This window comes from Neopsephotus bourkii, unplaced genomic scaffold, assembly GCF_033783945.1.
Source record: "Neopsephotus bourkii isolate Nb327-2 ecotype Australia unplaced genomic scaffold, CSIRO-AGI_Nbou_v1 NB_1652, whole genome shotgun sequence".
NCBI lineage: Eukaryota > Metazoa > Chordata > Aves > Psittaciformes > Psittacidae > Neopsephotus > Neopsephotus bourkii.
Genome location: NW_026902126.1, coordinates 186351 through 200524, shown reverse-complemented (window position 1 = coordinate 200524; position 14174 = coordinate 186351). Strand labels below are relative to the sequence as shown.

Sequence of the window (14174 nt, the reverse complement as noted above, 5' to 3'; positions counted from 1 at the left end):
AGAAACCTCTGTGTATAGGGGAAGTGGAACAAAACCAGCAGAGAGCAGAGCCCCCGACAACAGCACCATCACTGGGTGCATACAAATGAGAGGCTTTGTAAAACTGCTCCCAACAACAGCTAAAGGCCTTTTCTGCACAAGAAGCCTTGTGCAGCTTCAGTGTGTCCAAGTGCAGATGCACGTGAGGGAAAGAGAGACGTTCTCAAGGTATCATCACTGTCACCAAGGAAGGCAGAGACCAAATTCATGAAGCTTTTAACCTCCAAAATAACCCTGTGTCTGACAGCACCTCTGGCTCCCTTAGTGAAGGGTTGGTGGAGGGTAACTGGGGGTGGAGAGCTCTGATTTATTAAAGAGGCCAGAAAAAAGGTGGAATATGTCAATTCAGAAGTATCTTAATGCACTGCCTGGGAAGGCATAGATAGCAGTGGCATCTTGCTCAGGAGGGGAACACCAGCCCTGGTTTGCAGGGAGGAGCCACAAAGCCCAGAGAAGAACAAGTGCCCAAGGTTATCCAGCAGGGCTCGGATTAGGCTGCCTGTTTCAGCAAAAATAAATCCTCTTGTGTTAGATCTCTCATCCACCCATATCCCTGCAGCGTAACTGGTCCTGCTTTGTCACCCCACAGACTGGGTCCTGGGCAGCTCTTTAGGAGGTAGCCCTCCAGTGAAATACCTGTTCTAACATGGTCTCTCTCCTCTTACAGGCCTGCACGTGCTACACCACTTTCAGGTGCCAGAAAGAGCTGTTTTAGCCATTGGAGATGTGCCTGTGTGCACTGTCTGTGCCAGAGGGACCGGGTCAGGCTGCGTATCCACAGGGCACATCTCAGCAGCAAGCTCCATCAGCTGCCTGGGGCTGAGCTCCCTACGCCATCCTTCGTGTCTTCTGCTGATACCCGGATTCAACTGGTGACACTGTGTTAGCTTCACCTCTGTTAATGCTTTTGCTCCTCTTGAACAGGACTCTTCCCTTCCCTGGGGCTCAGCAGACAAACCCAGCAGCACTCAAAGGTGCAGTGGAGAAAACACCACAGCAGATCCAATGCTCAGCCCTGCGATAGCTGGCTGGAATTGAGCCTGCCTGAGATGAAAGGGTGGGAGGTGCCAAGGTCAGGTTCCTGCTTGGAAATTATCCCCGCTGTGGACAGGGCAGATCCAGGCTCAGATCCAGGCTCTCTCCCCCTTCTGAAGCAGCGCCAAGTGCCTGAAATTCTACAGAGGCAGAATTCCAGCCTGGAGCCTGGGAGAAACTGGAGTTCAGGTTACAAGGATTCCCTAGAGCCCATGGTCCTGGTGCTGGACAGCCAGGGCGGCTCCTCTGCAACACCCCTTGTGCCCCTGGGAGCTGGGATGTGCTGGGAACGCTGGGCAGATGGATGTGGCTGTGTGAAAGTGAGCAGTGAGGCTGTGCCCGTGCTGGGGAAACTGGAGAAGGATTCCAAGGAGTGTGCGCATCACTTTAATATTGAATTAATATTGAGCCCATCACTTTAATATTGAATTAATATTGAGCCCATCACTTTAATATTGAATTAATATTGAGCCCATCACTTTAAGATTGAATTAATAGCAGACTTTACATAAAGAGCCCAGGAAGTGGCACAATTGTTCTCACAGCTCTCCCCTTGCTGTTGGCCTCTGTGGAGCACTGAAAGCCCCCACTGATGCAGTCTGCATCTCATGGACCCCAGAGAAACCCAGACAGATCCTCTGCAGTCATCGCCTCATGGGGACCCCCCAGCTCCTCCCAGCTCCAGAGTCTCCCCTGAATCCAGAGTCCCTGAGGACCTGATTCAGTTCCCAGTATCCCCAAGGACTCTAACAGTGTCTGCAGGTCGCTGGAGCTGTGCTGAAGGAGTCGCCCTACTCCATTCTCTTTATTCCCACCACCAAGTCTTGCACCCCTAGCCTGGTCATTCCTGACCTGCAAGCCTCAGGATGCAAGGATGGATTTTGCTGCCTACCTCCTGAGCCTGGCAATGAAGATACAGACACGGGATAAGAGCAAACACCACTGCAATTCAGCAGCTCCCAGGCTGGTTCAGTCTCAGGTGGTGGCTCAGCCGTGGTGTGCAGGGTGCTCTGAACCACACAGGACATTCAGCCAGACGTGGAGCTCAGGCCTGAGCAAAGCACCGGGCTGGGGGCTGCACTGCTGAGATGCTCTGCTCCAGAGACCTGTGTGAGAGCAGGATCAAAGCTCATGCGGGGCACGTGTGGGGCAGCAGAATGTCCCAGCCCCTTCCAGATGCCCTGGGGAATGTGGTGCTGGGGAAATGGCCTCACCAGGGACCCCACAACAGACAGGACAAGTCATCCCTCACACTCATGGGCCTCAGACTCGTTCCCGGTGTGGAGGAGGCCCAGAAGGGACAGGGAGGTGTCCTTGTGCTGCTTTATTTGTGCCAGAGAAGGGACAAATATTAGGTGCATGTGCCTGCTCACCTGGCTATCCCGATCCATGGCCTGCAGGGTCATTGTCAGTCACTGCCTGGCTCCTGCCACTTTGTGCCTGGTGGAAGAGGATGAGACATCACATCTTCCTGCATCCCTCTGCCCTGGTGCTGGCCTTCAGTATCCAGCCCTGGCTCCCTCCCAGGCTCGATGCTGTGCCCAGTGCTTTGGCCAAACACATCTATGCTTGCTCTGAAAGAGAAACAGAGCTTTCCTGCTCCTCTCGAGAGGATCTCCTGGAAAACTGTGGGGAAGGGAGACCTCCAGGACCAAGAGGCAAAGTCTGCTGGCTCCTTGTGCAGGCTGGGGCAGGACCAGCTGAGATGCTGCCCTGTTCAGGGGAGTGAATGCGCTGGGGTGAACCTCTGCCCTGCGGTGCCAGCTGGCACGAGGAGAGCTCACCCTTCCCCTTGGCCCTTGCCCAGCTCACAGTCCCAGTCTCTTTGGCTGCTCAGCACTGAACTGTGTTATCTTTCTGCTGCAGGCAGCAAGACTCCTCCCCTGGCTTTCACAACAGGGGCAATGCCAAGGGAAAGAGCAATGGGACAGCCGGGGAGGTGGCAGGGCTTGGGGGGCTCTGTGACCCCCAGACAAGCCCAAGGTATGGAGCAGGGCGCATGGCAGTCCTGCTGCTTGGACACTTGGTGATTCCCTCCCAGCTCTGAAGAGTGTTTCTGAGGAGGATGAGATCTGCTCTGCTCAGCACTTCCAGACTCCCCAGAGCTGCTCCTTCCCCCTCCCTGTCCATCTTCTCAGTGGATCAGCTCCTAAGCACCCTCAAGTGCTGGGACTTGCTGGTTTCTTCCAGAGCACAAGGAAATGCTTCCAAAGGGCTGAACCAACAGATGGGATTCTTTCCTGGTAGCTAAAAGGTGGTTAAGGAATCCCCTAGAATGTGGTAGCGTCACTAGAGCACACCGAGTATAACCTGTATAAAGCCCAGGATGGGGAGGCTTGCTCTCATGACACACTCTGTGAGCCATTACTCATGACACAGTTCCCAACAAATCTATTTGCAACACCAGCCAACAGGGGCACGAGCTCCTGAGCCACAGTCACCAGCACTGGAAGCACAGAGAAACCAGAGCCTGGGCAGGGCACGCAGGGGTCCTGATACCCATCTATTGACCTGCCTTGCACTGGCAGAGGCAGAGAGATGATGCTGCTCCCCTCTCTGCCACTGCCCCCCCCACATGGGCAAGTACCTTTTCTAGCTGGTGTCTGCTTCCTCCCCACCACACCAGCAATGCCCCGTGTCCCTCCACTGGAGGGTTTAGGGCTGCAGCAGCAGCTGTTCTGCACAGGAGAGCCCAGGACAGTGGCAGGGCCAAAGTCTAAGCAGTGCCCCAGAGCCTGCACTGCTGATCACCCTCTGCTTATCGCCTGATGGGGTGATAAGTCCTGGGCAAGCGCCTGTTTGCTGATGGGGGTGTCTTCAGGAGCAGGTTCTATCTGCTCACCCTGGAAGGGAGCGCCAGCGCCTGAAGTGCTGTGTCACAGAACATGAACTCTGTTACTCCAGCATAGCAGCAACAGGAAGCCATTCCCCTCTAAGTCACTGGACTCTATGAATGCCACACATCTGATGTGACCAGGAAAGCAAGGGCGCTCAGAGGCATGCCACAGTCCCCTGCCCTTGTGCAGGTGATGCAAAGCAACTTTAGGAAGGAGGATGTCTCACCGTCAGTTCTAGAAGAGGATGCGGAGTCCTCCTGGGCTGTGAAATCAGCAAACCCCACTGGATGCCCATGGTCTTGTCCAGCTTGTAGTAAAGACTCTGGGCCAAACCCAAGACACTGGTGGTGGGAGTGACCAGGGGGACTCTGGGGACAGAAGCTGCCCCAGGGCATGACCAGGTACCATAGCTCCTGCTGAGGAGCGGCCCTTGCCTGGCCCAGGTGCTGTAAGGTCGTGTGCTGGGGAGGCTGTCAAACACACGGAATCCTTCTTTGATGGCAAAATCCCAAGCCAGGTCAGCCACGAACTCTACATCCTGTGGGCTGCTTCCACCTGGGGCTGGCTTCCCTGCGGAGGAGAGAAGAATCGGACACTTTTCCTTGGAAGAGCCCGTGTTTCGTAGTCACATCCCAAGCAGCACCAATGCCCTTGTCCGGGCCAGCCCATCAGGACCTGGGGAAACTCCTTGCGAAGGAATATGAAAGTAACATCTCAGTTTTCTCTGATAAAGACCCCCAGGCCAGGCCTGCTGTGTGCAGATAAAACAGCACTGAGAGCTCACAGCACCTCCCTGCCTCTGGGTCTCCGTGGTGCTCAGTTTGAAGGTCTGGGAGCTCCACCTGTGGGACACAGCCTTGAGCTCTGAACTCTGCTCAGTCCCCCCATGAAGGAGAGCACCCGGCAACCACTGTGTGAGGAGCACACAGGCATCCAGCAAGCAGCATCTGCCGGGGGATGCTCTGTGTGTGCTCCCTTTCGCCCTTCCTTCTGTTTGCGGGATGCAACGGCCACCCTGAGAGGTCAGAGCAGCCCTGCCTGTGTGCGTGCCCCATGCAGAGCTGGTGGGGTGGGCTCCTCACCTGCCCCCGGCTGCTTGCAGGGTCCCTGCAGCGCTGCAGCCAGCCGGAAAAAGGCAAAGGCCAGGTAGAAATCCCAGTTATCCGGTCGCTCCGCTCCCATGTGGCTCCAGTACATCTGGGAATACTCCTCCGCCGTGGGCACTCCCAGGTGCCCCAGGTCACACTTCCTCAAGCCTGGAAGGTGTGAAGAGGCAACAGTGAGTCAGCAGCCAGTGAGGAGCTCAGAGGTTTCCGGGGATGATGTGAAGCTGGAGGCACAGCCATGGAGCTGTGGAGACTCCCCCATCCAGCAGCTGCCCTGGCTGCAGACACACAGTGGGTTTCGCACCAGCCCAGGGAGGTGAAGTGCAGATGGGGCGGTTTTCTGACTGACAGATGCTCCCCTAATGCTGGAATCGTTTTGCTCTGGGGTTAACCTTATACTGTTAACAAGTGTGTAACTGGGGACAAACTCCTCCTGGGCTGCCCTGGCTCACAGCTCCCCAGCTCCACAGCTGAAGTGAGAGGGAAAATAACCCAAACTGAGCTTTAAATGCAGTTTTGCAAGCTGTGGAGCAAGGCCCTGACATCACCAGCACCAAAGGTCCCTGCTCAGGAGCTGGGTGATGGCACCAACCAGAACAGATGGGTGACAGACATGAAACAAACTGGGGATGGGGTGACCCATCTGCACATGCAGAAAGATGTTTCCACCCTGCAGGGTTCTTTAGGGAAGGGAAAAATGGGAGAGCAGGGAATATGGTGTAAGACCCGCAGCTCCCCCAAGCTGCAATGAGCCCAGCCATCAGCTGAGCTCTCTGGGCAGGAGTTAATCTGTTTCTGGACTCTAGTTCCTGTCTCTGTGTGTCAGATGTGGCTTTGCCCCTCTCTGTACCTCTCAGTGCACTGAAGTGAGGTGGCAGGAAGTAGGCCATACAGCTATTTGCCAAATCAGAGATGGGATCTCCTAGAGCTGCACGCTTCCAGCCAAGGACAGCGAGGACTTCTGGCCTGTCTGGATGAAAGACCAGCTTGTCCATCCTGTATCAGAGGGGAAAAAAGAGATCAGAAAGGTCTCAAGACAGGGAAGAAGATCCCAGTGCTCAGCACCAGTAGGTGATTCCAGTGCCCTTCACAAGCTGCTGAGTCCTTCAGGAGGCTGCACCAAGTGGAACACTGATTTCTGCAGGCACAGGTCAGGGAGGATGGAGATTACTCCCTGATTAATGATGAACTGAGCTGTGCTGGGAACAATGAAACCAAGCTCCTCAGAGCCTCAGAGCATCAGCAGATGTTACAGGACGGGCCAGCCAAAAAGTGAGGCAGGCAAATCACTGTCCAAGGGGATTTCCTGGTCGTTTCCAAGGCACACAATGACTCCAGGCCCTGCGCTGGAACGTGCCTGATGAGGTGTAGTAAAGCCTACTGAGCACAGCAGCCTACTGAGGAGGAAACAGAGAGGGCACCATCCTGCCAGGGTGCAGGAGTTGATCCACCAGTGTTAGAGCAGTGTTTACAGCGGCTGGGCAAAGAAACTCTGCAAGACCCATGAGGCAACAAGATTGCAGTGGCCCCCATCACCTGGGGGATGCTGAGCTTGACCCAGAGCCCAGCTTCTGGACTGCTCTGAAGCTGCTGTACCAGCCCCGCTCAGCACCTCTCTGGTGTTTACACACTGCTCTACACAATGTGTCCCTCTCTGGTGCCTGGGATGTGCTCCAGGGCAGTGCTGGCAGCCAAGCAGTACCTGAAATCCCCGTGCACAAGTGTTGTCTGCTGAGAGGCAGGCAAGTGCAGAGGCAGCCACTCGATGAGTCTCTCCATGGCTGGGATAACATGAGTTTCCATGGCTCGGTACTGCTTCGTCCAGGTCTCGACTTGCTGCTGAATGTAATTACCTGAAACAGAGGAATGAAGGCTCTGAGGGAAAGGGACCGGCACAAAGAGGCTTCAAAAGAGGTGCATAGAAGATGCATGAAGAAAACAGAAAACAGCCAAACAGATCCAGCACCCTGCTACAAGCTCCAAGGGTCCAAACTGATGTAGCTCTGCAGAGAGACCGGAGGAGCTGGGGAAGCTTGGTCAAAGGCAGCAGCAAACAAGTTACTCCTGCACCCACAGCCAGCCCTTGCTCATGGCAGGAAGCTCTGGGGACTGCTGGCAGGCAACACAGACCGGGAGGATCTAAAGCAGCTCTCCACATCCTCACACCGCTCCTGAGCATCCAGGCACCCTGCTGCCCATCTGCGCTCTCCCAGCTGCCCTCAAGCTCAGCTCAAGCCCTGTACCTGAGCTCATCCCTCAAAATGCTGATCTACAGGAGAAGAAAACAGTGACAGAGGACACACAGGCTTCTCTCACCGTGCTCCCTGAGCTCCTCCAGTTTGGCTGCTTTGAGGTCTACGCTGTGGATCTTGGACAGGACTTGGCTCATAGCAGCATAAAGAGCTCTCCGTTGGCCTGGCTGCAGCGCAGTGAAGGAGGTGTCGCTGTAGATACGGCCAGCACAGTGCTCCATCAGGTAGAAGGGTGTGCCAAGGGTGCTGGGGAGCAAGGGGAAGCAGCGGGGCTGAGGTTAATCCTGCTGCCTGCCAGCCCTCAGTCTCACCTGGGCTTAGGCTGCTGTGGGCTGCGGAGCCAGGCTGTCAGAGCGCACACAGGCACCACAGATGATGGACACACATTTAACCGCAGTGCAGAGGCTTTGCTGCTGCAGGCAGCAGGGATGTGAGCGTGGCTGTGCTGCCTGCAGGCTTGCTGCTGTCATGGATGGGGATCTTGGGGCAAGTCTGAGGGCTGGCAGTCAGAAAGATCACGTCCTTATTGGAACCCTGAGTGTACCGGGTCAGTGGGAAGCCCCAGCCACTGCTTTAGAGCTGCCTTTCAAAGACAGCACTTGCTTAACTGCTAAACAGGACACACCTCAACCAAGCCAAACAAAAGTGTTTCTGTCCTTTGAACTTCCAGAGGCTCCTCTAGCCCAAGACTGGACAAACACCAATGAGCCCAGTGCACTTGGTGAGGTCTGGCTCCTTCTCTCCTCACCTTTGCAGGAATCTGGCTGAGGTTTTCAAGCACAGAGTGGAAGGTAAGGGACAAGATTACCTTCTGTCCTCACAGAGGGCAAGTACGGAGGGAACAGGAACACCAGCTTCAGCAAGAGCCTTCAGTAACCTGCCAGGGCGAGCCAGAGAGCTGTGTCAGCACAGAAAGGCATTAGGGAGTCAGTACTAGAGCTGCAGTGTTGCCAGGCAGACACACGGTATTAGAGTCCTGTGCTCAGTTTTAAATACACTAAAGCAACATGGCTGGAGGTAGGCAAAAGAAGCACACCAAAACCTTCCTGTGGCCCTCAGACCTTATCCAACACACTCTGGAAAACCAAGGGGGGATCCCAGCTGCTCTTGCACAAGTGTCCTGCTGCTGAGATCACAGACTGGGATACAGAGTGGTGTGTCTGATGTGGAACAGGCTGGAATGGAGCACTGTCCCTAGGATGGGGTTGTCTGGGATCCACAGGAGTGGATTCGTTCCTGCTCAGCTGGAAGGAGGAGCAGACTCCTTCTCACCTGTATTCCCTTCTGACAGCAGAGCCTGAGGGATGTGGGCTGTCAGAGGGCTCCTTCTTCAGCACTAGCAAGTGATCTCCAAACCTGACAGAATAGGTGTGGGAGGAGTGTCCATGGCCAAACTGTCGTAACACCAACGGGCCTGCGGGGAGAGAGCAGGGGGTCAGCAGAGCCAGGAGCTTCTATAGGGTTTACATCCCTTCCTTGCAATCAGGACCCTGCACCTGAGTCCCAAATCCCTGGGGAGCATGGCAATAGCTCATAGATGGCTCACAGACCAGGAACACTCCCAGCATCAATTTGTTGTGCCGAACCCCTCCCAGATGAGGAAGTCCTAAAGTGTTATTTCCCATTTCTGGGATACACTGAGCGTCTGTACTGTTTGCTTGGAGGTTAGGAGCCTTCTGTTGTATGACAGAAAGAGCCAATGGCTCCAGAACAGGTGAGCTCTGAGGCTGAAGAGCAGGAAGCACTGTGATACCTGTGGTGTGGTCACCGAGGACATCCTCAAGGTACTGCTGCAGATTGTCTTTGGGGATATCCATGCTTGATCTGACTGCACGGGTATATGGAACAAACCCTTGCAAAGGGAAGCCCAGACACATTTCCAGCTCTTTGAATGCCATTCCTGGATCATCCACCTGAAAGCAGGAAGGAGAGAGTATGGGGTGATAGCAGCAGATCAAATTGCCTGGGAAAGAAAGAACTCTGCACACTTGCAATGTGATTGTCTGTGAGTTCCATAGCACCGATCCACTAAGGCACACAGGGATTCACAGGTCATTCCCTGCCAACATGGAGCACCATTGCTAATACTCACTGAGCCTCCCACCGTGGTCTCTGTTCTGGTGGCATACCTGTTATGGTGGCACGGGCACTGTGAGCTTGGCCTGGGCTAAGAGCTGGAATTCCCTGCGTGCAGTCCAGGGGAGCAGGGTCCACTCTTCCCATCAGTTCTGTGCTTCCCCCAGGGGTCCCCTCACTGCAGTAAACCCCTCCTGCTCACTGTCTCCAGAGGTGGAGGTTAACCAGCCAGTCCCAGCTGACAGATCCATGATGCCTCAGAGCTTCTAGACATCCATTAAACATGTCTCATTTTCTCCCATCTCAACCACACATTAGGGCTGTTTCTCTAATAGGGAACGGAGATCCATAAGGAAGTGACTTCTCCAAGGTTACACTGGCTGTAAGGTTTAGAGCTGTGAATGAAACAGTGCATCCTGCCAGGAATCTTCCCCTTTAACCCCACCACATCCTGCAGGAATAAGGAGAGGCTGACACAAAAGGCCTTGGGAACACGAATCTGCCACTGCCACTTGAAAATCCTGAGCCACTCAAGCCAAACACAGCTTCTGGACTTAAAAACCATCACCAAAGCCCACCCTGGTTGCTTTGCTTTGTACCTGCACCGTTTTGATGCCAAGCTGGGCTGCTGCTTTTAGGTTCTGGCTGTTGTTGTCAAGGAAGATGGATTCCTGGGGCTGAATGCCCAAGCGCTCCAAGCACAGCTTGTAGATCTGAGGGTCTGCCTTGCCCATCCCTTCCCGGTAGGATTCAACCATCTACAGCAACAACAAACGGATTATGCATGAGCCTGCTGTGACCACAGTCATCTGCAGGGCTGGAAATGGAGGATGGGAGGGTGGGAAAGAGACTGCCAGTCTGATTAGCATGCGAAATAAAGGACATGGAGGGCTGAAAGAGCTGGATAGGACAAGATTCAAGTGACAGCATGGGTGCCAAGGCTCTGGCTCTTCCAGGCCAAATCAGCTAAACAGGATGAGCCAGTTCTCAGATGGAAGAGATCCAGCAAGGACTGGATATCCCAGACTGTGCTGAACCAATTGCTCAATGCTGTCCAAGAAAGCCTTGGGTTGCACCACCTTCCAAATGATCTGGGAAAGTGATGTCCTGACCACTACACCTATCGACCACACAGCAGCAGAGATGTTGACCACAGTCACCTGCTCACACTGGGGCCAAAGTATCGAGTTAGTCTCTGAACGCTCACGCTGCCCTCCCAATCATAACCAGTTCAAGCAGTATTTCACCCTGGCACTGAGAGACACTCCAGGAATAGAAATGAATCTATTACATAGATATAAAAGCCAATGCTAATGGAAATCCACATTCAATTAATTTCTTCCCCCACTAATTACTATGCAGTGCTGTTGCCTGCTGTTACAGAAGAGCCACGCCGCATGAGTAATGACACCAGATAGGTGATGGTTAGTGAAGGGCTTTGAAACAGTCTGGGATGAAAAGAAGCACCACAGAGCATCCCAACAGAGCATCACTCTGCTATGACAACTTCACAGGCACCAGTGCCACCGCACAGAAAGCTGAGCGCATAATGATGTAATGGTGACAAGGTGACTCTTCTTTGCACATTTTATTGTCTTAAGGCTATAAAACAAACTTCACTCACGAATAAACTCCTGGAATTTGAAGGTTTGAGTTGGGGCACATAAAAAGAAGCCAATTTTCTGTCATGCAGATCTGAGTCCCCATAGATGCCTGTCAAAGCGAAGCCCCTCGAACCAGCCTGGAGGCTCACAGCTGATCTGCTTCATCTCTGCAGCAGGAAGCGTGCTGGGAGAGGGGTCTCTGCCTGCTCAGCAGCTCAGGCAGGTTGGTGTGTTGGAGATGTGGGATTCCCAGTTCTTTGGGATGAAACAGGCTTTAAAAGGACTAAATATGAAGCAGGCAGGGGCACTGGGGAATGACATTTATTGCTTGTGTAGTGTTCCAGCTCCTAAGCCCTTTATCAACCTATTATCTATATAAAGATAGATCTATATATATGTTATATCTATAACCTCTATCTCCCTATGCCTGTTACACAGATACTTGTGGTTGTGTGGGCATTCTGCAGTGAATTTTCACATGCACAAGTACCTGCCCCTCACTCAGACCCTCTCCAAGGCCCAGCCACTGCAATGAATTCTGCCAGGAAGCACCACCACAGGCAGTTACATTTACAGCTGCTAACACGTGCTGCTGGCTGCCTGTCATTTGGTACCTGCATGTAAAGAAGTCCAGTTGCTGCTTCCTAGAAACCTACAGGAACGCATTTTAGGATCCATCCAGACTTACCACATCAAAGTGCTTTTGTAGGGGCAGGAGGCTCTTCCCATTCAGCAGGCAGAAGTTGTCCATCAGAAGAGCTGTCTTAAGACCTTCTGCACGGATACACTGTACTGCTTCTGCCATTATGGGGAGCTGTTTTATCATCTCCTTTCTGATTAAGGCAGAGAGCAAAGAGTCCACTGGAACATGGACGTTTGCCTAAGAAACCAAACCCCAAGAATGGTAATTACCCATAGAGTGGTTTTAAGCAGGGAGGAAAAGCAGACTGCTTGGGTAGGTAGATTGCCCGATCATCTCATCTTGGTGTCCTGCTTCCTTTGGCAGCAGAAGGCAGGCACTGAAGCTCCCAGCTAAATTGCTTAGACCAAATAAAGCAGTGTTCTCACATTACTCATTCTGCAGGAGCAGCAGCAGACATCAAGGGCTGATTTTGGGAGAGAGAAACGCACCAGGGCTGTGTCTGCCACGAAACCAAGGCGGGTTAGAGAGAAATCCTGCAGGCAGGAAAGGAATTGGCGTTTTGGACTGAGCTGTTTTGGAAAGGCTTTATTCGAAAGAGGGTTCCTAAAGCTGTGTTGGAGGGGCTTCTACTGATCCTAAGGACCATGGTCTGTGTATGAAGTAACAGCAAAAGCCTTTCAGCTGGTTTCTGGCTCTGACTTCTCATCTCCACTGATTCTAGAGGTGTTGTGAAATGAAACCATTGTGAAACATGCAGGAAGAGGCTGGTGGAGGCAAAGGCAAATTCAGCTGAACATCCAGCCTGGGTACCAGAATGACGACAGCAAGGACAAGTATGCCCTGAGCAGACAGCAATGCTTCCTGGATGCTACATCCAGACCCTTCCAAAGGACTGCTTTTAAAAGCTGCTCTTCCCTCCCTTCTGGATCCCATTCCCCTGCAGTCAGGAAGCACAAAGAGAGGAGGGGGTTTTGGCTTACAGTCCCAAAGCACTGCCGGCCCAGTTCCTGCAGAAACTCCACAGTTGTCAGCTCTCCTCTCGTGTACTTCAGGGAGAGGCTGTTCTCCCCTCCAGAGAACACAGCTCGCTGTATGGTGCCGGCTGGAACACAGTCCTGGGCCTCCCAGTCTGCAGAGGAAGAAAGCCAGGAAAGAGCACGTTTGGCAACATCAGAACTGGGAAATCAGCTTGGAACCCCTTTGGGGTCTGATCCATCAACCAGCACCCATGAGAACTGACGTGGACCGCTGCAGTTTACCCAGACACAGACAGGAGGTTCGGACATTCTCCGAGCTGAAGCACCTCACCTCTATTTTCGGTGCGGTACCTTGGGGTGAAAACATGGAGCTGTTAAAGCATGCTGAGGGGCTGTAACATTGGGTGGTATCAGACAGCATCACTATAGAACAGGTTCAGCACCAGATGGGTTCAGGCGCTGACCTGGAGCTGTCAGCACTGCTACCGGTTGCTGTTTTGGTGCTTCTGGTGACACCAGAGGTACCATCATCATCATGGTGTACCATCATCATCATGGCAAGCTCTTGAGCATCTCACCAGAACCCCCAGCAACCCACAGGGTCACTGGGAATCTACTTTCCTTCCATGCCTGGAAGCAACAGGAGCAAATGGGAATACAGACCCGCGGCTGTCTTGTAAGGGGATGGGAGGAGCGCTCCGCCAGCGTGGAAGATCACGGCTCTGTAGTGGCACCATCTGGACTGGCTCTGATGGACTGATCCCTGCAGGTGCTGCCGCATCCCAGCACGCAGCAGGTACGGGGCGGCGCGGGTGATGCTCCATGGGTACATCCTGGGAACCACGCTGAGGGTGGTAGGAAAACTACAGCTGGCCTGTATGGAGCGAGGAGATGGGATATAGGACACAGAGCACTGAATTACAGGGGTGAGTGTTTATTCATGTGCATGAAGTGTCCCACCAAGAGTGGTTTTACACAGGGTCCTTGTGCCCTTCAAAGGCACAGCATGATTTATCACTAACACACATCATTAAAACACTACTGATTACAAATCACAGCAAACCTTTGCAAAGTGACTCTATCCTTGCTGCTTCTCTATTGATGCAGCAGTCCATGAACCCAGTGTTGCTCAAGTTAATTGTCTACGATGCCAGACAATGCTGGGTTTCAAAGATGTATTACAGAGGCTATAGGATGCTGCTGTTTTGATTACCAGGGCATCCTTCACCCTTCACAGACACCTCTATGCCATGAAGCAAAGTCCTTATTTCCATGGCTGGGATTTTAGTTTCTTTTCCTTCACCATGAACCACAGCACAGCCCTGAGCTGCAACATACCAACGTGGTGCGTGTGGGGGGCAAGGAAGGAAGAGGGGTTTTAACGTTTTAGTTAATTATGGGGGTGTTCTTTAGCCCAAGGGGATGCTGCCTGAGCCCTCCATCTTGGCTGCATTGCCATGGCAACGGGGTCCATGGCCCCTTGCCAGTAAGCCAACCGTAGCCCCCCGCTCTCGCGAGAGCTCACCTCCAAGTCTCGCGAGAAGCAGCGGGGCACCGCTCATAGCCCCCAGCTGCGCCCTCCTCCTCTTCCTGCTCCTTCCGCCG

The 14174-nt window shown here is 53.4% G+C and overlaps 1 protein-coding gene across 2 annotated transcripts; it reads right to left on the bottom strand.

The window, feature by feature from the left end:
- Window positions 1-1445: 1445 nt before the first annotated feature.
- ACAD10 (acyl-CoA dehydrogenase family member 10) lies at window positions 1446-14171 on the bottom strand. 2 transcript variants are annotated; one of them, XM_061374741.1, is made up of 15 exons: window positions 14095-14171; window positions 13233-13443; window positions 12573-12721; window positions 11638-11829; window positions 9945-10103; window positions 9023-9182; window positions 8542-8683; window positions 8078-8146; window positions 7334-7515; window positions 6720-6870; window positions 5868-6013; window positions 4994-5167; window positions 4138-4481; window positions 2448-2514; window positions 1446-2180 (listed from the first exon to the last, which is right to left on the bottom strand). In XM_061374741.1, exons 2-14 carry the CDS (start codon window positions 13399-13401, stop codon window positions 2452-2454), a joined length of 2100 nt encoding a protein of 699 aa, XP_061230725.1. In that variant the 5' UTR covers window positions 13402-13443; window positions 14095-14171; the 3' UTR covers window positions 1446-2180; window positions 2448-2451. The 2 variants fall into 2 exon arrangements, with proteins under 2 accessions (XP_061230725.1, XP_061230724.1); XM_061374740.1 differs by lacking the exon at window positions 2448-2514.
- Window positions 14172-14174: the final 3 nt, after the last annotated feature.

Excerpts from the sequence above, each read along its gene's own strand:
- ACAD10 (XM_061374740.1), bottom strand. The coding sequence starts at position 13,401 with ATGTACCCATGGAGCATCACCCGCGCCGCCCCGTACCTGCTGCGTGCT. Across the intron at positions 8,147-8,541 it reads GCTGTCAGAAGGGAATACAG|GTTACTGAAGGCTCTTGCTG; the intron begins GTGAGAAGGAGT and ends TCGCCCTGGCAG. Across the intron at positions 7,516-8,077 it reads GCCCTCTGTGAGGACAGAAG|CACCCTTGGCACACCCTTCT; the intron begins GTAATCTTGTCC and ends CTTGCTCCCCAG.